The sequence below is a fragment of the Heptranchias perlo genome, chromosome 5 (genome assembly GCF_035084215.1).
Source record: "Heptranchias perlo isolate sHepPer1 chromosome 5, sHepPer1.hap1, whole genome shotgun sequence".
NCBI lineage: Eukaryota > Metazoa > Chordata > Chondrichthyes > Hexanchiformes > Hexanchidae > Heptranchias > Heptranchias perlo.
Window position 1 is genome coordinate 126,079,843 of NC_090329.1, and position 26,233 is coordinate 126,106,075.

Here is a 26,233-nt window from a genome sequence, read left to right on the forward strand (position 1 = left end):
CTCTGATTAACTGGAAATTCTCAAGGTGTTCAGTCACCCTATCCTTAATTATAGACTCCAGCATTTTCCCCACAACAGATGTTAGGCTAACTGGTCTATAATTCCCTGGTTTCCCTCTCTCTCCTTTCTTAAAAAGCAGAGTGACATGTGCAATTTTCCAATCGAGAGGGACAGTTCCTGAATCTAGAGAACTTTGAAAGATTATAGTTAGGGCATCCACAATGTGCTCACCTACTTCCTTTAAAACCCTGGGATGGAAACCATCTGGTCCTGGGGATATGTCACTCTTTAGTGCTATTATTTTCTTCATTACTGTTGCTTTACTTATGTTAATTTTATTGAGTCCCTGTCCCCGATTCAATATTAGTTTTATTGGGATTTCCGGCATGCTATCCTCTTTTTCGACTGTAAATTGTGACCCTTTGTTGATCTTTGTATCTTTCCCATTCGCCAGGATCTGTGCCATGTTTTGCCTTTTTGTATGCCCTTTCCTTATGTCTTATACTGTCCCTTACCTCTTTAGTTGTCCATGGCTGTTTTTTTTGGCAAGTAGAGTTCTTGCCCCTCAGGGGTATAAACCGATTCTGTATCACGTTAAATGTTTCTTTAAACATTTCCCACTGATCATCAGTCGTTTTACCCATTAACAGATTTGCCCAGTTTACTGTGGACAGTCTCTGTCTCATCCCATTGAAGTCGGCCTTACCCAAGTCTAGAATCTTAGCAGCTGACTCACTTTTTTCCCTTTCAAACACTACATTGAACTCGATCATGTTATGATCACTATTGGATAGATGTTCACGCACAGTTAAGCTGTTAACTAAATCTGGTTCATTACTCATTACTAAATCTAGTATGGCTTGCCCCCTTGTTGCCTCTAGGACATACTGCTGTAGAAAACTATCCCGAACACACTCAAGAAATTCACTACCTTTGTGATAGTTGCTAGTCTGCTTTTCCCAATCTATGTGAAGGTTAAAGTCCCCCATTAAGACAACTATGCCTTTCTTACACGCTTGTCTAATCTTTGCATTTATACAATCTAGCACTTCAGAGCTGCTGCCAGGGGTCCAATACACAACTCCCACGATAGTCTTAGATCCTTTCCTATTTCTCAATTCAACCCATAAGGTCTCTGTTGGCTGCTTACTTCTCGTTATATCCCCCTTTATCATTGAAGTGATTTAATCTCTAATCACGAAGGCTACTCCTCCCCCTCTTCCATTTTCCCTATCTCTCCTGTAGACCTTATAACCAGGTATATTTAGTTCCCAATCCTGACCATCCTGCAGCCATGTCTCAGTAATAGCTATCATGTCATACCCTCCAATTTGAATTTGAACCTGTAGTTCATTTAATTTATTCCTTATACTCCGTTCATTTGTATATAGAACTCTTAGTTGGGCCACACACCCTAGCCTGACCTTCAGCTTTGATGCTGGGTTAATCGCCTTACACCTTCTAGTTTTTACTTTATCTGTAGTGCCTAAAGTACACTTTCTTTCTGCTGCTCTACGCTTTTCCCTTTCACTTGTTCTTGAACAACTGTTTGTACTATTTGTATTGTAAATTTCCCCTGGGTCTTCCCCTCTTGCTGCTCTCAACTTTATTCTCTTCTGACTCCCCGCTCAGGTTCCCATCCCCCTCCAACTCTAGTTTAAACCTTCCCCAACAGCACTAGCAAACACCCCCGCGAGGACATTGATCCCGGTCCTGCTCGGGTGTAACCCGTCCCGTTTGTACAGGTCCCACCTTCCCCAGAACCGGTCCCAATGTCCCAGGAATCTAAATCCCTCCCTCCTACACCATCCCTACAGCCACGCATTCATCCGGTCTATTCTGCAGTTCCTATACTCACTAGCACTTGGCAATGGTAGTAATCCTGAGATCACTACCTTTGAGGTCCTTCTTTTTAATTTATCTCCTAACTCCTTAAATTCACCTTGCAGGACCTCATCCCTTTTTTTTTTTAACCTATGTCGTTGGTACCGATATGGACCATGACTACTGGCTGTTCACCCTCCCCCCTCCAGAATGCCCTGACATCCTTGACCCTAACACCAGGGAGGCAACATATCATCCTGGAGTCACGTTTGTAGCCGCAGAAACATCTCTGTTTCCCATTCATTTGTATAGTGCCATATCACATCTCAAAGCCCTTCACAGACAATGAACTACACTTAAGTGGGCAAATGATGTAGCTATTTTACACACAGCAAGATCCCAAAAACAGCAATGAGAAAAATTAACAATTGGTCTGTGTGTGGTGGAGTTGAGTGAAGAACGTTGACCAAGACACTAGGAGAACGCACTGCTTTTCTTCAAATAGTGCCATGGGATCTGTAATGCCCACCTGAAGCATTGAAGGAGGCAGATTCTGCTTAACGTTGCAATTGAAAGAGGGTGCCTCTAACAGTGCAGCACTGCACTAGTAGCTAAGTGTTGGCCTAAATTCTGTGCTCAGGTCCCTGGAGTGGAGCGTGAACCCACAATCTTCTGACTCAGAGGCAAGAAGGCAACCACATGAACCAAGTTGAAAGTTATGTGAATGGACAAATAAGTGTGCATTTATGCAGTCAACAGGAAGGGGGGCTCAATCTATAGCACAAGCAATCTTGACTGAACAGGGACTTTGCACTTTAATTTTCTTGCTCTTAGGAACAGAAGGATAAGGAATGCTATTGAATTTCAGGGATAGCTTAGTTCACCTGCAGCAAGTCAAGCAGACCGCCCCTGTCCCCACACTCAGTTTCATTTTCTATGGGTAAAGTCCGATTGGCACCTGCCCACAGAGGCATGGACTGAAATCAGGAGCTCACTATTGGGGATTGTAGGCACAGATCCACATCCCATCCCTTCGTGTTGGAGCCTTAAATGAGAATGGGCTTTAAGCAAAGGTTATTGATTAACAACAGTATACTGTGTGACCGAGCTCCTGAATATTCGTGGCCTTTACACCAAAAGTGGTTTGTTTTGACATATTCCCCCTGCACTTTTTTTTAAAAATCCTAAAATCATTTTGTTCGATTTTTGCCCACATACCCAGCCCAGATTCAACTGAGGAAATAACCTACAAAAGGTTTGGTGATTAATTGTGTTTGGGATTGCTCCCACACGGAGGGTACTTTCTCCTTCCAACATCTATCTATTGCTGATTTACATTTAAAAATCTCTCCCTTGCGGCATTTTTGCGGCTCATTTGAAGCAAATATATAACTTCGACTTTGTGCTTTACGTAATTAAATAGACTTCAACAATTAAATCACACACAGTGGTTGATCGCTACTGGCAAATTTCAGTTAACTTCCTTGAGACAAAAAAATGCAACCCAAAAATGTAACACACACACGGGAGAGAAACCATTTACTAAAAAGCAAATCTGATCAAAGCTTAGAACTATGGCTGGAGGCAATACTGCAAGTTAAGGCAAAGAATATGATGATTATCAGGAAAAAATCATGGAAACTTATTTTAAAGCAGATCAGCCTGGTGGTGGCAAAGAAGCTGAATACGAGACGATGTTTGAAGCTTTAACCCTTAGCGTGACACGACGTTGGCGGATGCGCTACTAATGAATAGGCTTGTTCTGCGGCGGCCCTTCCCATCCTGATGTGTGCGTTAAAACACCGTCGGGGATTGACCGGATTGCATCTCTCGTGGTCGCGCAAATCAGCACTGTTTTGACTCTTGCGCATCCCTGATTTTAATCGCTCCACCATTGGTGGTCGTACCTTCAGCTGCCTGGGCCCTAAACTGTGGAATTCCCTCCCTAAACCTCTCCGCCTCTCTACCTCTCTCTCCTCCTTTAAGACGCTTCTGAAAACCTACCACTTTGACCAAGCTTTTCATCATCTGTCCTAATATCTCCTTATGTGACTCGGTGATGCGCCTTGGGACGTTTCACCACGTTAAAGGCACTATATAAATGCAAGTAGCTGTTGTTGTTGTTGATAATGATTGACTCTGAAGACAAGTTCTACAGCCACTTTTTAGCCAATCAAAACCAGTCTTGTTTTAATTACAAAGTTGCTGTTGGTTCCAAAACAGAGGGGGATGGGGTGAAAAAAGTTTTGAAATTAACTTTAATGCCAGTATGCAGTCAGAAAAGGTAGATTAGGCAGGGAAAAGGGTTAATTCAAGACAAAAGAAACAGGACATAGAGAATGAGAAAGAAGTGAGAATGGGAGTGGAGGTGGAGAGCAGAATTCAAATGCTCAATTGACTGAATTTTTAACTTTTAGATTTGCAGGTTAGGGTTAGTGCCACAGTAATAAAGATTTGGCTGATTACATCGCTTTATTACTGTCAACGGTAGTGCTCATTTCAGTGTCTCAGTGTGAAAGCTGAAAATAAAACCAACCAGTCAAGTCCAGAGTTTCTCTGGATCTGTTGGCACTCAGGGTTAATAGGGGAAATAGTTTATAACCCTTCCAAGAACAGTACTGTCCTAATGAATGTACAGGTTGTATGACGATGAATGACGTATGATGGCACACGCCCCATCTTCACACAACAACAACAACTTGCATTTAAATCATCCCTTTAATATAGTGAAACCTCCCAAGCAAATAGCAACTGTTTTTACAAGTACATTAAGAAAAAGTGGTAAAGGCGGTGGTGGACCCATTATAAACAGATTTAGTTATGACTGCGGAGGATCAGAAAATGGCAGAAGCATTAAATGAATACTTTACTTCAGTATTCGCGATGGAAAAGGAAGATACAATACCAGAGGTACAGGGAAGACTAGAGATGAATGAGGGGGATCCATATAAACAGGAAAAAGAATGTATCTGAAACCAGGTAAATTTCCAGGCCCAGACAGCTTTAATCTGAGAGCATTAAAGAAATAGGCAAGGAAACTGACTATGCATTAATTATAATCTGCCAAAGTTCACTTGATTTGTGGATAATACCAGAGGATTGGATGCTAGTAAGCCTTGCACCATTGTTCAGAAACAGCAGCTAGGACAAACCATGTAACTACAGGCCACTGCGTTTAACATCAGTGGTGGGAAAATTCCTAGAATCCATTTTCAGGGACAGATCAAGTGAGCACTTGGGAAAAGTGTAAGTTGGTTAGGGGGGGATCTGCATGGTCTTGTGAAAGGTTGGTCATGTGTAAACTAAGCTAACAGAGGTTTTCAACAGTGTTATTGAGATGAGGGAGAGAATGGATATCATACACACAGAATTTCAGACGGCATTTTGATATGATTCTGCACAAGACAAATTACTAACTAAAACTGAGTCGAATGGAAGTAGAGATTGCCTGTCCCACATTAGGTCTGTCCCCATCAAAGTCCATAGCCATCTTAGCCCAGCACTCTATTTCTTTGCTAAACCCCACCCCACATCTCCTCCCAACCATCAAAAGCTTCCTCATGCCTCTGGTCACCTTCACTACCTAGTTCTTCTCCTAATCCTGATCGCTGTTAATTTCCCCCCACTTTTATTTTTGTGAAGCGCCCTGGACTGTTTCGCTACTTTATACAAGGAGGTATAAGCTGTTCAAATCTGCCTTTCTAAAAAGTTCACTCAGAGGGTTGTGAATCTTTGGAATTCTCTACCCCAGAGGGCTGTGGATGCTCAGTCGTTGAGCAAATTCAAGGCTAAGATTGATAGATTTTTGGACTCTAGGGGAAATCAAGGGATATGCGGATAGGGCGGGAAAGCGGAATTGGGGTAGAAGATCAGCCGTGATCTGACTGAATAGCGGAGCAGGCTCGAGGGGCCGCATGGCCTACTCCTGCTCCTATTTCTTATGTTCTTATGATGACTGCTGCTTCACATGTAAGTTGCACCTAAGAAATAACACCTTAATTGCAAAGTTTACCTTCTATAGAAGCGGAGTTTGGTACTATGTCTGGTTCTATTCTGACTTTATATAAATGCTGGTTTGATACTTTCTGGTTATTTCAAAGCCAGCACCAAAAAGGTTATAAACATTCTAATTGAAGTTTAATCAAGTTGGAACAATGAAAGGAAGGAAGATGGCAAAATTATGTTTAAGGATCCTTGAGAGCCACTCCACGGTAGCCCCTCATCAGTGGAGATAAAGAAGAAAACGGCAAGTATCAGGAATCTAATATAGAAACAACAATACGCAACAAGTCCACCAGCCTCTGAAACAGACAAGACAGTGAGGTAGAGATTCAGGTCAGACATTGGGCCTCTACCCAAACTACTGAATTGTCTTTTCTGTTTCAGCAATTGATAGACTCAATACACATTTCCAGCATTTTCTTCCATTACCCACATATCAAGGGTGGAGATTAGAAGGATTCCATCTCCTCCCACCCACAAAAGTTTTTAAAGGTAAGGAATATGTTACTGCGAATGGCTATTGAATCGGAGCCAATCAGGCATTTAGAAGGGAATTAGAAAAACATGAAGAAAAATATTAAAGGCTACTGGGGAATGAGTCGTAGTTCTGACAGGGGGCTAACATGGACATGAGGAGTCAAATGGCCTCTCTTTTGTGCTGAAGTTTCTCATTCTATGATCAGATTAAGAGAAAATAGCAAAAATAGCAACATTCCTACTTATCGCATCATTCCCCCCCTCCTCCCGCACTTCATGCTTCCCTACATGGGGAGGAGGGTGGAAAGCGAAATATCTGTGGGATAGTTACCCTCCTCAGCTCTCAAAAACAACTCACATTTATGTAGAATCTTAGAATGGTTACGGCATAGAAGGAGGCCATTCAGCCCATCGAACCAGTGCCGGCTCTCTGCAAGAGCAATCCAGCTAGTCCCACTCCCCCGCTCTTTCCCTGTAGCCCTGAAAATTTTTCTCCACCAGGTACCAATCTAATTCCTTTTTGAAAGCCACAATTGACCCTGCTTCCGCCACCCTTTCAGGCAGTGCAATCGCTGCGTAAAAAAATTTCTCCTCGTCGCCTTTAGTTCTTTTGCCAATTACCTTAAAGCTGCGTCCTCTGGTTCACGACCCTTCCGCCAGTGGGAACAGTTTTTCTTTATTTATTTGTCTAGACCCATCATGATTTTGAACACCTCGATCAAATCTCCTCTCAACATTCTTTGCTCTAAGGAGAACAATCCTAGCTTTTCCAGTGTATCCGCGTAACTGAGGTCCCTCATCCCTGGAACCATTCTACTAAATCTTTTCTGCACCCTCTAAAGTGCAGTGCCCAGAATTGGACACAATACTCCAGTTGTGGCCGAACCAGTGTTTTATAAAGTTTCAGCATAACAGCCTCGCTTTTGTACTCTATGCCTCTATAAAAAGCCCAGGATCCCGTGTGCTTTATTAGCCACTTTCTCAACCTGTCCTTCCACCTTCAGGGATCTGTGTACATATACCCCCAGGTCTCTCTGTTTCTGCACCCCCTTTAGAGTTGTATCCTTTAGTTTGTATTGTCTCTCCTCGTTCTTCCTACCAAAATGTATCACCTCACACTTCTCAGCATTAAATTTCATCTGCCACGTGTCCACCCATTCCACCAGCCTGTCTATGTCCTCTTGAAGTCTATCACTATCCTCCTCACTGCTTACTACACTTCCAAGTTTTGTGTCATCTGCAAATTCTGAAATTGTGCCCTGTACACCCAACTCCAAGTCATTAATATATATCAAGGAAAGCAGTGGTCCCAATAACGACCCCTGGGGAACACCACTGTACACCTCCCACCAGTCTGAAAAACAGCCGTTCACCACTACCCTCTGTTTCCTATTACTTAACCAATTTTGCATCCATGCTGCCACTTTTATTCCGTGGGTTTCAATTTTATTGACGAGCCTATTATGTGGCACTTTATCAAATGCCTTTTGGAAGTCCATATACACCACATCAACCCTCTCTGTTACCTCATCAAAAAACTCAATCAAGTTAGTCAAACACGATTTGCCTTTAATAAATCCGTGCTGGCTTTCCCTTATTAATCCACACTTGCCAAGGGACTATTAATTTTGTCACGGATTATTGTTTCTAAAAGCTTCCCCACCACTGAAGTTAAACTGACTGGCCTGTAGTTGCTGGGTTTATCATTACCTCCTTTTTTGAAAAAGGGTGTAACATTTGCAATTCTCCAGTCCTCCGGCACCACCCGTGTCTAAGGAGGATTGAAAGATTGTGGCCAGAGCCTCCGCAAATTCCACCCTTACTTCCCTCAGTAACCTAGGATGCATCCCATCCGGACCTGGTGACTTACCTATTTTAAGTACAGCCAGCCTTTCTAATACCTCCTCTTTATCAATTTTAGTCCAACCAGTATCTCAACTACCTCCTCTTTTACTGTGACTTTGGCAGCATCTTCTTCCTTGGTAAGACAGATGCAAAGTACTCATTTAGTATCTCTGCCATGCTCTCTGCCTCCATGCGCATACCCACTTTTTGGTTCCTAATCAGCCCCACCCCTCCTCTTACTCCCCTTTTACTATTTATGTGCCTATAGAAGAATATAGCGCCTTTAACGTAGTAAGGAGTGATTATCAAACAAAATGTGACACCGAGCCACATAAGGAGATATTAGGACAGGTGACCAAAAGCTTGGTCAAAGAGGTAGGTTTTAAGGACCGACTTAAAAGAGGCGAGAGAGGCAGAGAGGTTTACAGAGAGAATTCCAAAGCTTAGGGCCTAGGCAGCTAAAGGCACGGCCGCCAATGATGGAGCCTTTAAGATCAGTTAAAATATATTTTGCTGAAATAATATTTAATAATAAAAGGTAGGTATGTGTATCACTGACCAGGCAGGTTTAAATTATATTTAATATATCGGCAGGTAAAGATCATATTTTCCATTATTATACATTGCATGACAACCCTAAGTTAATCACTTACAAGCTAAAAAATACGCAAGAGGCCAGAATTGAAGGAGTGCAGAGATCTCGGAGGGTTGTAAGGCTGGAGAAGGTAACTGAGATAGGGAGGGGCGAGGCCATGAAGGGATTTGAACACAAGGATGAGAAAATTTTTTTTAAATCGAAAAGCCAAGGAAGGGTTTAATCTACAACTAAATTTTAACGAAAAATGAGAGCAAGTCTTTCCCTTAGCAGAAAGGAAAGAGAAAAAAAAAACCTATCTGTCTCATGTAACTTCAGTGTCAATTTAAATTCTAAGCTAAAACAGCCACGAATGACAATATCTGGTTAAAAACGGTGGAAAATGAAAGGCAATTAAGCAAGGAAATTCAGTACCCAAAGCATATATTAAAAAAAACATTGTGCAGCCCACTACAAAAGAAAAAAACTGCCCCCTCCCAATCCTTTGATATATAGACGCAATGTGAAGCCAGGAGTTGCAGGGTGAGGCCGTTCCATTACCGTGTAGACCTACTCTCATACAATACAAGTGGCAAGGCTCCAACTGGATAGCTACATACCACCCAAGTGCTACCTCCAGCAGATTTTGAAAAGCACATTATGAAATACATCTGTCGGCCCAGAGAGGCTTGTACCACGTATGTTATCATTTAGCAATTAAAAGTGGGGGGGGGGGGGAATAGAAAAATAACTAAACAACTTTAGTGTCCCCGAGGGCTGACATCCTCCAGGAGTGTCCTTTGGCATTTGACTTGGGCAGCCATCCAAAGCACCTGGGGATACGTTCTCCTGCTGTGCTTTTAACAGTACATTCCCTCCGATGCCAAAATGCATTCATCGTTCAATCGAAGAACTAGACAATAAAAAGTGTGCAGTTGCCTGCAGAGGCAAGCACACAGGATGGGGACAGAGCACGTACACTACTGCTGAATTAACTGTTCAACATCCTCAATATCCTGTGAGTTAGACCAAACTGGAGACAAGGTACCAGCAACCCCCATTAAATAATGCGCCACCTACTTATAATATTTATGATCTCATATAATTCATAGAATTATATAGAATTTACAGCATAGAAACACGCCATTCGGCCCAACGACTCTATGCCGGCATTTATGCTCCACAACAGCCTCCTCCCACCCTACTTCATCTCACCGCACCATATCCTTTTATTCCTTTCTCCCTCATGTGTTTATCTAGCTTACCCTTTAATGCATCTATGCTACTCACCTCAACTACTCCATGTGGTAGCAAGTTCCACATTCTAACCACTTCAATAACTTTTTGCTAGAAGAAAATTCTGAAATTATAGCTCCTGAAAATAAATGTGGGGGGAGGGGATAGAGAACAGCCCATTTCATTTTTAACTGGCTCTTTTAGTTGAGTGACAAGTGTCCCAGCAACTCTAAGAACAGACGAGAGGAAGCTTTACGCTATGCTTGGTCCGTGCCACGCTTGACCAGAGAATAGCTGGTACTGATGCTGGAGCCAAAATTATTCCTATATCTTGATGTGCAATTTATACCATATGTTTGGCCCTGTATATCTTGTATGGGGGATGGGGGGGGGGGGGGGGGAGGGAAGGACAATTTTCCCCAGAAAAGTGTCGCACCTTTTCAATTTGTAAGCTGCTCTTGCTCCAAGAGACAACTTGGCATATTCACATGCCAGTATAGCTGGCACATGTACACTCTTTTAATGCCACGTGCTGGCTACCGCTTTGCAAATCAGCTTAGTCTCTTCTGAAGTTCCAAAGAGTTGGTCTTTCTACGGTCGAATGTTTTAGATCCCTGATGTGAACCGTTCTAACTTTGCATTCTAATCGGTGAGCACTTAAAACCTCAGTTTATTGTCTGGGGTACTCTGCTGGATCAAACCGTCTAATGGTTGAGTGTATCGGACCTCAACTTTCTGATTGGCAAACTCCTCGGTTCCACAGCCTAATGGTTAAGTCCATCAGACCACCATTTACTGACCAGTGCACCCCTGGTTCTACAGCCTAATGGTTAAGTCCATCAGACTACCATTTACTGCCTAGTGTACCCATGGTTCTACAGCCTAATGGTTTAATCCATCATACCACCATTTACAGATTGGTGTACCCCTCCTGGTCCTTTCAAGTTTGCAGCATTAACTTTTTAATCTACTTATTACAGAGACAGAGTCCTGTAAAGTGTTTAAGTTTCCAAGGGAACACGATTTTTTTTTTACCCCTCAAAAAAATGTGCCGAATAAGGGAATTCCGTGGGTCCTGTGGGAAGTGTGATCGTTTGTGATTTTTTTTAACCAAAGCAATCCTTTTCTTCACATCTCCAAAAAAAAAGCACTTACCTGTTTAAGTGGGGCTTCTGTTTTCTCGGAACATGGCCTTCTGGCAGGGCAGGTTTGTGGTCTGGCAGCAAGCCTAAAAAAAGCAATTAGTGCCACACTGGTAACTATAGCAGCAGCTGGCTTTTATAGACTATAACAGTTATATGTTCATATACCAGTAAAGTTCCCACACACACAAAACCCAAATGCAGCTGTAAAACCAGCCACGGACATGTACAATCACTCCTGCCAGCATCTCTCTTTTTTAAAAAAAAGTGTTTTATCAGTGACAATTACTTTTTAAGCCAACTTTAGTAATCATAGTTTTGGGTGTTCGTGAATCCAATCTTGGCTCCAGTGACCCAGTGCTCCCTCCCACCACCCCACACCCCCCCACCCCCGCAGAAATCACTGCCAATTCTACAGTAGTTAGCTCTTGTGTCATATTAAAAACGCACACTCAAATCAGAAGCTAAGGACTTCTGAAAGCTTAACCCTTGATATACAAATATATGGAATTATGAGATATAGAGGGTGATGAATTTGACTTGTGTAGTGCATAAATTAATTTGCGGTTACAAAATGGAAGTGAAGTGTGTAAAGGCACCATGTGATATGGTAGCAAGCCAGACAGACCAGGAACGAAAGACTTCCATTTACAGCACCTTTCATGACCTCAGGACATCCCAAAGTGCTTTACAGCCAATGAAGTACTTTTGAAGTGTAGTCACCGTTATAATGTAGGAAAGACGGCATCCAATTTGCGCGCAGCAAGGTCCCACAACAGCAATGAGATAATGACCAGATAACGTTTGTAAGTGACGTTGGTTGAGGGATAAATATCGGCTAGGACACCGGGGAGAACTCCCCCGTTCTTCTTCGAAATAGTGCCTTGGGATCTTTTACGTCCACCTAAGGGCAGACAAGGTCTCAGTTCAATGTCTCATCTGAAAGACGGTGCCTCCGATAGTGCAGCACTTCCTTCACTGGAGCGTCAGCCTAGATTTTGTGCTCAAGTCTCTGGGGTGGGACTTGAACCCACAACCTTCTGACTCAGAGGTGAGAGTGCTACTCACTGAGCCAAGGCTGACACCTGAGGTCCCAGGCTCATCCTCAATTCGGTGTTATGAGTCAGCTGCTTTCAGAAAGTATGGTAGTAGGGTCAAAATTAGCATGGTATCCTCTCCTGATTGTTATCCAGAAAAAAACTCAATAGATGGAGAAAAAAAAAGAGTTTTGTTAAAAAATGTTTCTTTTTCATAGAGTCCTCTGGCATAAGCAGATACTTTGCCAAACTGAATGAAGACACGGCTCCACAGATCGTCCTGTATTAATTTTTTTCCCTCAAAATAGTTGTAGAAGCATTTTTACGCAATATACCACAGTGCAAATAGTCTTTATTTTAACAGATCCCATTCTGACAAATACACTTTTTTCCCTCCCTTTCTCCATTGCTCCCTAAACCACTGAAGTTTAATTATTAAATGCTCTCTGGCTTATGTTTACAATAGGGAGTGGATAGGGGTGAGTCTATGACACAATGTAATATCATGAAAATCAGGTTATTGTTTGAGCTTTACTCTTACAGGTCAGAGATATCATCCGAGTCACCTGATCGGAGTGTCCTTCTCCCAATTTCTTCCCCTCGTACTATTACTCTGTCCATTTGTCACCTTATTGCCTTGAGCCACTTCTTCTAATCCCCTCGCACATCAATTTTTTCTACAAGTGCCAGCCATGGCTCAGTTGGTAGCTCTCTTGCCTCTGAGTCAGAAGGTTGTGGGTTCATGTCCCACTTCAGAGACTTGAGCACAAAAATCTAGGCTGACACTCCCAGTGCAGTACTGAGGGAATGCTACACTGTCAGAGATACTGTCTTTCTGATGAGATGTTCAACCCTCAGGTGGATATAAAAGATCCCATAGCACTATTCGAAGAAAAGCAGGGGAGTTCTCCCCCAGCACCCTGGTCAATATTTATCCCTCAAAAAAAAAAGTTTATCTGGTCGTTTATCTCAATGCTGTTACTGGATGCAAATTGGCTGCTGTGTTTCCCTACATTGCAACAGTGAATACACTTCAAAGGCACTTCATTGGCTGTGAAGCACCTTGGGATATCCTGAGGCCGTGAAAGGCGATGTATAAATGCAAGTCCCTTCCTTCCTATAGTTAAGGCTTTGAACTTCGCCACAAATGCGATTTTAAGTCACAACTATAATTAGGAGACTTAATAAGCCCCTTTTGTTTCTCAGTGTTCAGGTACCAAAGCAAAGTACAATACATTACAACAATGCTGGACTCTCCCAACTAGAGTCCCGAGGTCTGAAACCCAATCACAGTCATATGAGCTTCCTCTAGAGGGCATGTTTCACCTGTTTTTGAATCAATTTCTGAAACTGTCTCCGCAGGTTCTTTTCTGAGTGGATTGCACTTGCTTGGGTGAGATACGGATTAGGGGCCTCACTCATTATCTGCAATGACAGAATCTGTGCAGAGGTCAGTGATTTAGAGCATTCGCTCCACCACCCCCCTCCCACCCCCCCCAATCCCCAACATTCTGAAACTAGGAATTGAAACAGAAAATACTGGGAGTGCACAGCACATCCTGAAGGGAAAGACATTCCCAAAAAGTCCATTCATCAGAGTTTCCTCTTAAAATGTTAACTTTCTCTCTCTCTTTCTCATTCTTGCCACATCTTATTTCGAGAAATCAAAAATTACGGACAAACAGATTACAAATTGAAACAGGACAATTGGCAAACATGTAGCAATGAACAGGCGAGGTATAAAACATTTTTTTCCCCATTTAACATTATTGGGTTGCATCACTTTTACTGTACAGCTGGGAACCAGCATTAGTGTGTGCTCTCCTTGGCATTAACTCACCGCCCCCCCTCCCCCCACTTACAGGGGTGTGTTGTACGCTTGGAGAGGTGGAGCGGTTGTATAGTTCCTTCTGGACCCTCTCCATGGCCTTGGCATCATTCTTAAAGGGTGTTCAAAACAGGGGGGCGGGAAGGGCCTGGAACTCCCGACCTAACAGCACTGTGGGAGAACCTTCACCACACGGACTGCAGCGGTTCAAGAAGGCGGCTCACCACCACCTTCTCAAGGGCAATTAGAGATGGGCAATAAATGCTGGCCTCACCAGCGACACCCACATCCCATGAACGAATAAAAAAAAAAGAAATTAGGAAACACTTCTACACGCAAAGGGTGTTGGAATTTTGGAACTCTCTTCTGTAAACAGCAGCTGATGCTAGCTCAATTGTTCATTTTAAATCTGAGATTGTTAACCAAAGGTATTAAGGGATATGGGACTAAGGCGGGTATATGGAGTTAGGTCACAGATCAGCCATGAACTAATTGAATGGCAGACCAGGTTTGAGGGGATAAATGGCCTATTCCTCTTCCTATGTTCCTTTATTCTTTTGGTAATGACCTTAAAGTTATCACCTCTAGTTACTTACTCACCGACCAACGGAAATAGCATTAATCGATTTATCTCATCAAAACTCTCAAATTTGAATACCTCTATCAAATCTCTTCTTAACCTTCTTTGTTCTAATGAGGAGTCCCAATTTCCCTCATCTCTCCTCATAATTAAAGTCTCATCCCTGGGATCATCTTCGTGAATCATTCTGGACCTTCTCCATGGCCTTGGCATCATTCTTAAAGGGTGTTCAAAACGGGGGAAGGGGGGGCAGGAAAGGAGAGTGGAACTTGGACAACTGAATGCTTGACCACCAATGGTATGGTGGAGGGGTCCGCTTGCAGTACAACTGGTGAATCACATCTTAAAATTCTTCATGCCCTTCAGCGACGCAATAAAAATCTTGATTCTTTCATTTCTTCAAAGGCTGTTTCCTCACATCTTTCAGAAAACTAGTAGATAACACCTTTGACGTCTCCACCCTTATCTTTTCATCCACTGTCCATCTCTGAACTCCCACATCTGCATTGCAAAAGCTGCCCTCAAGAAGCTAGTTTTTTTTTAAATCAAAGTGTGACAGGAAGCCAGTGTGACACTTACAGGAAATGTGTGCTATACACAAGTCCTTTAATACATTACTGATATAATGTTTCACATACCACACACACACAATTCAAATGAGTCACTTTTCTAATTGGCCGCCTACCTCCAATCTTCACAGCAATCTTACGCTGCACAGTCTTTCTGACAACTCAAATTGCTCTCTGCCCCGTTTCAGAACCATATCTGCGGCTTGAAATTTGTTGCTGGTCCTCTGGACTACCCTGGATTCAGCTGCTGCACAGCCTCCCCTGCTTCTGTTCCACTCTGCCCATCAACAAAAGGTAACTCTCCCTTCTCTGAAGTTTTCCCCTTGTAGCCAACCGTTCTACTAGCTTCTGGACTTTTCAATGCTGCGCTGTTTGCCGCTGGGCCGACCTCCACTATCCGACTGGTTTCTGGTCTTCATTCCGCTGCTGCGTTGACCTGTAGGTTTACGTTTGCTATTCCTGATCTGAAATCTGGAGGTTATAAGCGTTCATCTCCATTACCCATTGAGCTTCACTATTCAACTGGCTTCTGGATTGGGCCTGCTGCTGATTTGCTTGGCTTCACTCAGTGACTTTAAACTATGCCTAGCCCCTCCTCCACAGACCTCTCCTATCCTCACGAAATCTCACCTTTCCCATGAACTCCCCACCCATCCCCTTAGCCTCACTAACTCTCCCATCACCAAGGTCTCAATTGCTTGACAGGGACTCTCTCTCTCTCTGACCACTTCCTCATGTCCTACCTACATCCTAATCCCCAACTACACTATCCTCACCATCGGTCAACTGAAAAAAAAACTTCCCCTTAGCTTCCTCACTACTTCACCCTCAAATGATCAACTCCTTCACCTCTGGCCGCTGCTGTGAATGTGCTCCAGCAGCTGCTAAGTAGCACTGCAAATTTTCCGTCTTACATACTCTTCCCTCCTCTTTTCTGCATGCCTTGCACAGATACATGGGTAACAGCCCAAACTATCATATTTCTCAAGTTTTTTTAATTAAAAAAAAACTGAAGTGTTGAAAAAGGTAAAAGGATATTGTTACATTTAGGTATAAATTAAGACAGGGCTGTGTTATTATGCTGGTTTTAAAACAAATTAAGAGTTTAAAGTAGATCAGCTCTGCACAACTAGTGTGCATCCCTTTCCTCTGCTTTAACAATACCAGAAAGTTATTTACTTTTGAGGTGGGGGTGACCACTTTTAAGGACTACCTGCATTGTAGCTGGTAACTATATCTAAAGAAAGAACTTGCATTGATATAATGCCTTTCACTACCTCAGGATGTCCCAAAGCACTTTACAGCCAATGCGGTATTTTTGAAGTGTAGTCACTGCTGTAATGTAGGAAACATGGCAGCCAATTTGCACACAGCAAGATCCCACAAACAGCAATGAGATAACGTCCAGATTATCTGTTTTTTTTTGGTGATGTTGGTTGACGGATAATTATTGGCCAGGAGACAGAGGAGACATCCCCTGCTATTCTCTGAAATAGTGTCATGGGATCTTTTACATGCACCTGAGAGGGCAGATAGATTGATTCAAAGCAATGCATGGGATTAATTCTCAAGAGTGGTTTAATCATCACTGGTACTACAGCTATCTTGCCCTGTACCCTAAATTTTTCACCAGGTAAATATCCAATTCTCTCTCGTTGAGAGCATGAGCTCAAACTCCACCTTTGTGGGGAGGGAGGAAAGTACAAAGTGGCGACAAAACAGCACAGGTAAGTTTCCTGCGTAGTGCGACACATTATACACCAAGAAAGTAATGAACTACAGAAAATAAAACCAGAAATTGCTGGAAATAGTTAGCATGTTCACCTGTGCAAAAGACAGGCACTGTTTCAGGTGTAGACACTTCATCAGAACCCTTTTGTCCATTTTACCAATTTATGATGGACCTGCTGAGTAATTCAAGCATTTTACTTTAGGTTTCCAGCATTTGCAGTTTTTCGCTTTATTTGTATGGGAAATAAAGCCCTCATGCAGTGCCCAGATAAGGGGGCTATGCCACATGGCATCTTGATTTCTGTAACACATGGTTTGCAGTCATAAGCCCTTGTATGCTGATACTTTTTTTTCTGTCACAATACCAAAATGAAACCTCCTCAGCAGACTCAAGTGAGCCAGTGAAACTGTCCCAAATGTAGTAAACACCTTCAACATGGCATCCTTAAACGGTGATATAGATTCAACAACTTGCATTTATATAGCGCCTTTAACATAGTAAAACGTCCCAAGGTGCTTTACAGGAGCGATTATCAAACAAAATTTGTCACCGAGCCACATAAGGAGATATTAGGACAGGTGATCAAAAGCTTGGTCAAAGAGGTAGGTTTTAAGGACCGTCTTAAAGGACGGAGAGGTTTAGAGCGGGAATTCCAGAGCTTAGGGCCTCGGGAGCTGAAGGGATGCGCAAGAGGCCAGAATTGAAGGAGCGCAGAGATCTCAGAGGGTTGTAGGGCTGGAGGAGGTTACAGATAGGGAGGGGCGAGGCCATGGAGGGATTTGAATACAAGGATGAGAATTTTAAAATTGAGGTGTTGCCGGACCGGGAGCCAATGTAGGTCAGCGAGCACAGGGGTGATGGGTGAATGGGACTTGGTGCGAGTTCTGATACGGGCAGCAGTTTTGGATTAGCTCAAGTTTATGAAGGGTGCAAGATGGGAGGCCGGCCAGGAGAGCATTGGAATAGTCGGGTCCAGAGGTAACAAAGGCAGGGATGAGGGTTTCAGCAGCAGATGAGCTGAGGCAGGGGCAGAGACGGGCGATGTTACAGAGGTGAATGTAGGCGCTCTTGGTGGTGGAGAGTAGATGGGGTCGAAAGCTCAGCTCAGGATCAAATAGCACACCAAGGTTGCGACCGGTGTGGTTCAGCCACAAAACTGTCCTCCTTGGACCCAAGTCACGAGGATATGGAATCAGCCATGTAACTGGCCCCTTCAGACCCATGGGGATATGGAGTCAGCTGCGCAAGGCTGGGAGGAACGATTGGAAAAAATAAACATGTGAACGTGCTGCAGATCATGACTTCAGAGACTACTTAAACTTTAAAGAACGTGCTAGGAAGTCATGCATCAAAGCAATAACAATATTAAAGAAATAAAAGAGGACAAGCAAACACACGTACATCTACTTTGTTTTGAAGTCAAAGGCTAGTTTTAGCCCTAAACACCCATTATCTTAAGACCTGGCAGGCAATATTGTTTGCCAAGTTACTATAGCCACAGGTTTTCTGACCCACACTGGTCCTCTTCGCCAGGCGGTTAAGAATGAGACGTGCCCTGTGCCAACAGAAGGGAAGTAGGAAATTACCTTCTGTACTGCAGCTAGGCACTGTACAATTTTATGAATTGTACATTATGTTCCACAGGTCTTTGTGTATCACCACATCAAATCAAGGCAGAGTCATTTGTTCAGTTGGGCTGTGAAAGTGCCCGAATTGCCAGCGACGTGCCCAGCCAAGTGGTGCCATACATAGTTCACAGCGTGACCGTGACATGACATGGTCAGTCATTGGTTAACAGGTAACGTTTCAATGGCAATGGTGTAGTGTTGGGGGGGAGGGGGGGGAAAGAGACCAAGAACAGAACTGAACACTACTTTCTTGTGGTCTTAATACATGTTAAACAGTTAGAAATCTAATATTACTGGTATACACCTGGGACATTTAAGCTTGATATAGAATTAAAGTACCAAAAGAGGGGATAGGAGGAAGAAATTGGATGGGGAAGGGGAGATTTGAGTTTCATTTCAAATAGAAATTGAAACTAAATCATCTACTGAAAAAACAATGACAAGCCTGAACTGCACAGAGCATCAGACCTCAGTGCTTCACATACAATGGCAGTGACCAACACAGCAGCCACTTTATGCACAGCAAGATCTCTAAAACAGCAATGACACGGATGCCGAATTATTTCTTTTGGAAGTCCCGGTCAAGGGAGGAATGTTGGCCAGGACTCCAGGAAGACTCCATGCTTTTCCAAATAGTGCCATGGGGAACTTCAACATCCACCTAAACTACCAGAACAGGCTTCTGGATGACTGGGTGGCACAGTGGGTTAATGTAGACCATTCAACTCTGGGACCTGCGATTAAATTCAACTATGAGTAATGGGATGAAAGCTTCCTTTCTTTGATTTATTACAACAGTGAAATTAGTTTAGCACTTGGCAGTTTTGCTCTGAAAAGCAAGAAAGGTGGCTGGTGTGAGAAATGGAAATGATACACTTGTGTGGTCTGTAGTGTTCTCCTCAAGCTGGGGTTATGGCACATTATGGGGGCACTGCATAGGGAGTTTTACTCTACAGCTAACACAAAGATAAATACAGTCACGGCAGGCCACTTGGTCCTTCTAGCTCATCCTTCCATAGAAAACAACAACTTGCATTTATATAGCACCTTTAACGTAGTAAAACGTTCCAAGGCACGTCACAGGAGTGATTACCAAACATAATATGACACCGAGCCACATAAGCAGATATTAGGACAGGTGACCAAACGCTTGGTCAAAGAGGTAGGTTTTAAGAAGCGTCTTAAAGGAGAGGTAGAGGTGGAGAGGTTTAGGGAGGGAATGCCACAGTATGCTCTTCTACACTCCTCATTGAGCCCGGGTTGATCCCCCATTTTGTCTGCCCAGACTTATTTCAACTGCCTTACTTGCCCACTTGCAAATATTATCTGTCTCTTTCTGTAACTTCTTGGGGATTTTATCACTCTATTGCCCTCCATCAGTTTGAGATCATCTGCAAATGTGATCAATGCTTTAAGTTTCTAAATCCAAGAAAGAATGAACTTGCATTTATATTGCACTTTTCACGATCTCAAGACGTGCCAAAGCACTTTGCAGCCAATGAAGTGCTTTTGAAGTGTAGTCACTGTTGTAATGTAGGGAATCACAGCAGCCAATTTGTGCACAGCAAGTTCCCACAAACAGCAACGAGATAATGACCAGATAATTTGTGTTAGTGGTGTTGGTTGAGAGACAAATATTGTCCAGGACACCCAGGAGAACTCCTCTGCTCTTCTTTGAATAACGCCATGGAATCTTTTACATCTACCTGAGAGGGCAGATGAGGCCTCAGTTTAACGTCTCATCTAAAAGATGGCACCTCCGACAGTGCAGCACTCCCTCAGTACTGCACGGGAGTATCAGCCTGGATTATGTACTCTGGAATGGGGCTTGAATCCTTCTGACTCAGAGGCGAGAGTGATACCACTAAGATCCAGGTTGTTTGTGGGTCAGAAACAATAAGAATCCAAGCACTGATCCCTGGGGTACTCCACTCGTATTATCTCCCCAACCCAGCATCACTTCCTTAACTAGTACTCGCTGCTTTCTCTTTCAGCCAATTCTTTATCCAGCTCCAAGTTTCACCTAGGATACCCATCACTTTATGCTTGTTAGGTTCCTTTCACGTGGAACGTAATGAAGTATTTTTGGAAGTCTAGGTGCATTATGTCATAGGGTTTCCAACATCCTTCTGGGGTGTCACTTTCTAAAAATTGTCTAGGAGCTTTGTTAGCCAAAATCTGCTCCTTCTAAAACTCTGCTCACTGCCACATACTACATTATTTTCATACAGGTAATCCTTAAAAGATCCATCCTATTATTTTGTTCCAGGTTTGTTTTCTTGTCCTGGAAGATAGGAATGTCAGCCCGTTTCCAATGCAGTGAAACATTGGTATTCACAATGCTGTCACGATGACTGACATCACTTGGTAGAGCTTGTTCCTAATCTCACTTAGCATCTACAGGTATAGAATCCATCCAAGAAGATTTATTTGTTTTATTAGCCTGTCTAGAAAATCCAAGCAAATTATATCAATCCTTAATTTTAGATGTCGAACCGCCTAAATGGAACTAACTGCTATACTGGTGAATACTTCCAGGCTTCAAGCGCATTTACATCCTTAAGTGATCTGCTCTTCTTTGATATTCATCCACTTAGGGTTCCGCAAGCATGCTAGACACTGATAATTGGCTCCAAAAGTAGAGGAGTATTCCACTCTCCGAAATCTGAATAACTTAACCTTTGCGGTTTACTACTAGTGACATTTTAACAGAATTAAATTTCTTCAACTTTCTTCTCTTTATTTAACATGGACATTACACTAACCTCAAACAAATCGAGTTCACAACTGATCACCATAAACAAGCTTCTGCACCTGGTCATGATGGCCTTGGTCAAAATGAACACTTTCACCATACTGACATCTGCTTGTGTAAAACCAGGGCTCTACATGATCACCATTTGGTTGGGCATGACTGCCTAGTTTACAACTTGATCATTCCACTGCTAGATGTGAAGGTTTTAAAGCCACTGGCAGTCTCATTGTTACTTTGGTACAGTGAATATCTCGCAATATCCCATTCTGTGGCACGAGCAGAACAATCAAGGCTAAGGAATGCACAGTCTGACCAAAAGCAACTGGCCCGTTTCTATTCATTTAAAGTGCATATTATTTCCCCTCCCTTCCTATTAAGCTCCTTGGCACCTTACCACCATTTCACAGCCACGAGTGGATGGCTGGCAAGCAAGAGCAGTCATATTTCTTTCAATGTCGGGTCTGGAGACAAAGTACACAACTGCAGTTTGGGACAGATTGTTTTCCGTTCACCTCTCCCTCTCTGTTGGGAAGTGCTCGGGTCAAGGTCTAGCACTTGATGCAGTCCAATATGCACATACGGACTGGCTACCAGCCTCTTCAATTGACCTTTTCACTCATATCCCTTGAAACATCTCTCCCTCCTCTACAGTGGTTTTCATCGTCTGCCAAAAAGGCTTCTCTTTAGAGCAATGCATCTCTTCACCTCCCTCTCCCACAGCCAGTTTTTGGCTAATGTTTTGCACTTTTTTTTTGGGGGGGGGCGGGGAGCAAAGACAACTGGATCAATAACATCACTGGCACAGGCCCGAAAGCAAGCTACCAGCACACCATCATGATTGGAAGATTGTGCAAGGCAGTAGAATACACACAAGCTGGTTAAAAAAAAAATTGGGGTGAATTAAAAGGCAGCAGTCCACAGAGTATAATACGCAGAATTAACAGAATAATCAACAGAAGCTATGGAGGAACTGGGGGCCTGGTCGCTGACTGCAAAGGAAAGCAGCATTGCTAAGAAGAAAGCGAGGCAAAATTCAACAACGAGGTAATACAGCCACACACAAAAAAGCATTTACCTGCTCTGTGAGCCATCTTCACACAGATTTCGATCTTTTTATGCTCTTCGAAGCAGAGTCCGGAGATGCGTCGTGATATCATCCCTCCATCTAACCGGATGAACTGACTGAGCAGCAGCACATCCTAGTGGGAAAGAACAAGAGAAAACAGATGACTCCTAACCAGAGGGACAAAAGGGTCACATAACATAGGAACAGGAGGCTTCACAAATTTTTACCGAAAGACCTACTTGGAATGTCTTTAATGATTATTAATAAAATTTTGACACAAAGGTACAAATGCATCCTCTTTTGTCACCTCCCTCCCCCAAAAACCCTCCTTTGGTCAAAACACAGGATGCTTCAGTGTGTGAAAATCTTCACAGTTGTGTGCATCACTCCTTGGTTAATTCACTCTCAAGACAAACTCAGGATGTCCTTTGCCTTCCCAGCTTGGTGCTTTCTGATCTATTTGTAGCTCTGTCCAACTGATGAGTTGGCACAGTCTACTCCTTTCTAAGATGCATTTCCTTAGGTTGAAGCTCGAGCAACTATTTTTGGTGACCGGAAAGTTAAATCCATCAAACGATGAGTAACTTGAAGCCATTTGTTCAGGGAAAAAAAATGGAATCTGTTTGTTTTTCTTTTAATGGTTTTGGTTAAAGGAGGAACTCCCTGCTCTTCTCAGTACTGCCATGAGATCTTTAGCAAACACCTCGACCAGTGGAGCAGAATCTTGGTGTCTGGTGCCCGAGGTACGTACTCAAGATCTGGAGTGTGGCTTGAACCCACGGCCTGCTGGATCAGCAGGGAGAGTGCTACTGGCTGAGCCAAGTGAACACTTTTGGCTGATATTGAGCTAGCTAATCTCAACCTGGGAAGCTGAAGAATGTCCAATAGCTATGAGGGGGGATAAGAACAGAAAGAATTCTCCTCATCACTTACAAACCATCCACATATGGACAAGGAGTGAGAAAGGGATTGGGCTCACTGGAACAGCCTGACTACACTCACTCTCCAGCTCACATATAAAGCATGGTCACTTCGACCAGGTACTGAGTGTAGCTACATCCCAACATGAGTGAGCACCTTCGGGAGGAGGGAAAGCACTGGCCACTTTCATTCCCCATAATTACCAATCTGAGACAATTACTTGCCAAATCAGCCAATTTTCAGATAACTACAACGAGTGTCTATTTGCCAGTGATCATCATGGCTTCTTCTCAACTATACATGTTTCCCCCACTCACTTAAATCGCTCTCCTCCACCGCCCTGCAAGATTCTTACTATGCAAACCACCCTCTTCGTTTTTCAAACTCAGCCACTTTGCCCCTTTCTTTAGATATTCTTAAGTGACCCCCACCCACTCAACTACCTTCTGAGCTCCAGTTCCAATTACAGACCACCACCATCGCACCATCAGTGACACAGCAATTGCAGCAGAGTTCTGAAAAGGTAAATTCCTCATATTTTGTGCTTTATACAAACACCAGCCTCTGCAAATTAGCTAACCAGCTCCGCAATTTTTTTTTAATTAGGCAATTTTCGGGCTCAGTTAGCAAAATACTAATTTAATTTAAAAGCCAAGGGAAGTCCAGTGCCCAATATTTGAGCAAGGAAACAGCTCCCATTGTTTGCTGCAGTGAAACGTATTTACTTTGCATTCAGCGGTGCCACATTCTTGAGAGGTTGCCAATCGAAGCTGGACAAGGAATAAGAGATTTCTAAAGACTCCCAAATTCCAGAATTTGAGGTAAATATTGATTATCTAGTTAGGCCTTTCTTAAAGTGAATCTATAGCTTAAAAAGGTGAAGGGGAGGGGGGTAGAAAGTCGATAGTGTGCAAATAAAGCAGTGATTGGATTACTCTAGGTGCTTTTATCCTCGTGCTTAAATTGGATCCTGTTTCAACACCACACCGTTTGATCGCTGCGCTCCCGCATCAACTTCGGGCAGCCAGTTTCCGTAGGAAAGTTGGGCTCTGACTTTTCACAAAACGGCTCCCTGTGTTTAAATTGGTAAGACTAGGCTCGTGTTCCCTCGAGTATAGAAGATTAAGAGGTGATCTAATTGAGGCGTTTAAGATGATTAAAGGAACTGATAGAGTAGATAGACAGAAACGATTTTCTCTGGTGGGTGAGTCCAGGACGAGGAGGCATAACCTTAAAATTAGAGCTAGGCCATTCAGGGGTGATGTCAGGAAACACTTCTTCACACAAAAGTGTAGTGGAAAATCTGGAACTCTCTCCCCCAAAAAAGCTGTTGAGGCTGGGGGTCAATTGAAAATTTCATAAACTGAGATCGTCAGATTTTTGTTAGGCAAGGGTATTAAGGGTTACGGAACCAAGGTGGATAGAAAGGTTACAGCATGGAAGGAGGCCATTCGGTCCATCGAGTCCGTGCCGGCTCTATGCAAGAGAAATCCAGCTAGTCTCACTCTCCCGCCCTAAAAATTTTTTACTTTCAAGTACTTATCCAGTTCCTTTTGAAGGCCATGATTCAATCTACCTCCACCACGCACTCTGGCAGTGCATTCCAGATCCTAACCACTCGCTGTGTAAAAAAGTTTTTCCTCATGTCACCTTTGGTTCTTTTGCCAATCACCTTAGATCTATGTCCTCTGGTTCTTGACCCTTCTGCCAATGGGAACAGTTTCTCTCTACCTACTCTGTCTAGACCACTCATGATTTTGAATACATCTATCAAATCTCCTCGCAACCATCTCTGTTCCAAGGAGAACAACCCCAGCTTCTCCCGTCTATCCACATAACTAAAGCCCCTCATCCCTGGAATCATTCCAGTAAATCTCTTCTGCACTCTTTCTAAGGCCCTCACATCTTTCTTAAAGTGCGGTGCCCAGAACTGGAAACAATACTCCAGTTGTGGTCAAACCAATGTTTTATAAAGGTTCATCATGACTTCCTTACTTTTGTACTCTATGTCTCTATTTATAAAGCCGTGGATCCTGTACGCTTTTTTAACCACTTTTTCAACCTGCCCTGCCACCTTCAACGATTTGTGCACACTTACCCCCAGATCTCTGTTCCTGTACCCCTTTTAGAATTGTGCCCTCTAGTTTATTTTGCCTCTCCTCATTCTTCCCACTGAAATGTATCACCTCGCATTTTTCTGCGTTAAATTTCATCTGCCACGTGTCCATCCATGCCACCAGCCTGTCTGTATCCTCTTGAAGTCTATCACTATCCTCCTCACTGTTCGCTACCCTTCCAAGTTTCGTGTCATCTGCAAATTTTGAAATTGTGCCCTGTACACCCAAGTCCAAGTCATTAATATATATCAAGGAAAGCAGTGGTCTCAGCTTCGACCCCTGGGGAACACCACTGTACACCTCCCTCCAGTCCAAAAAACAACCGTTCACCACTACTTTCTGTTTCCTGCCACTTAGCCAATTCTGTATCCATGTTGCTACTGGCCTCTTTATTCCATGGGCCGCAATCTTGACGATAAGCCTAACAAGCGGTATTTTATCAGATGCCTTTTCAAAGTCCATATTCACAACATCAACTGCACTGTCCTCATCTACCCTCCCTGTTACTTCACCAAAAAGCTCTATCAGCTTAGTTAAACACGATTTACCTTTAACAAATCCATGCTGGCTTTCCCTAATCAATCCACACTCTTCCAAGTGACTGCTAATTCTGTCCCGGATTAACATTTCTAAAAGTTTCCCCACCACCGAGATTAAACTGACTGGCATATAGTTGCTGGATTTATCCTTACACCCTTTTTTGAACAGGTAGATGGAGTTGAGATACAGATCAGCCCGATCTAACTGAATGGCAGAACAAGCTTGAGGGGCTGAACGACCTACTCCTGTTCCTATGTTTCTATGTTCCCTTATTCTGCGACCGCATCAGACATCCACACTGCCGCAGATTTATGATGCCATAGGGATAAGGGAGCGGGACTTATTTCCATTACAGAGAAC

The 26,233-nt window shown here is 43.2% G+C and overlaps 1 protein-coding gene across 1 annotated transcript in view; it reads right to left on the minus strand.

Annotated features, from left to right (window-relative positions):
- Positions 1 to 26,233, minus strand: part of mrps18a (mitochondrial ribosomal protein S18A) — a 72,803-nt gene that overhangs the window by 31,545 nt on the left and 15,025 nt on the right. Inside the window, exons 4-5 of the mRNA XM_067985175.1 lie at positions 22,305 to 22,428; positions 11,114 to 11,186 (exon numbers count right to left, since the gene is read on the minus strand). Of these exons, the coding sequence (XP_067841276.1) occupies positions 11,114 to 11,186; positions 22,305 to 22,428 (197 nt within the window). The remainder of the gene's footprint in view (positions 1 to 11,113; positions 11,187 to 22,304; positions 22,429 to 26,233) is intronic.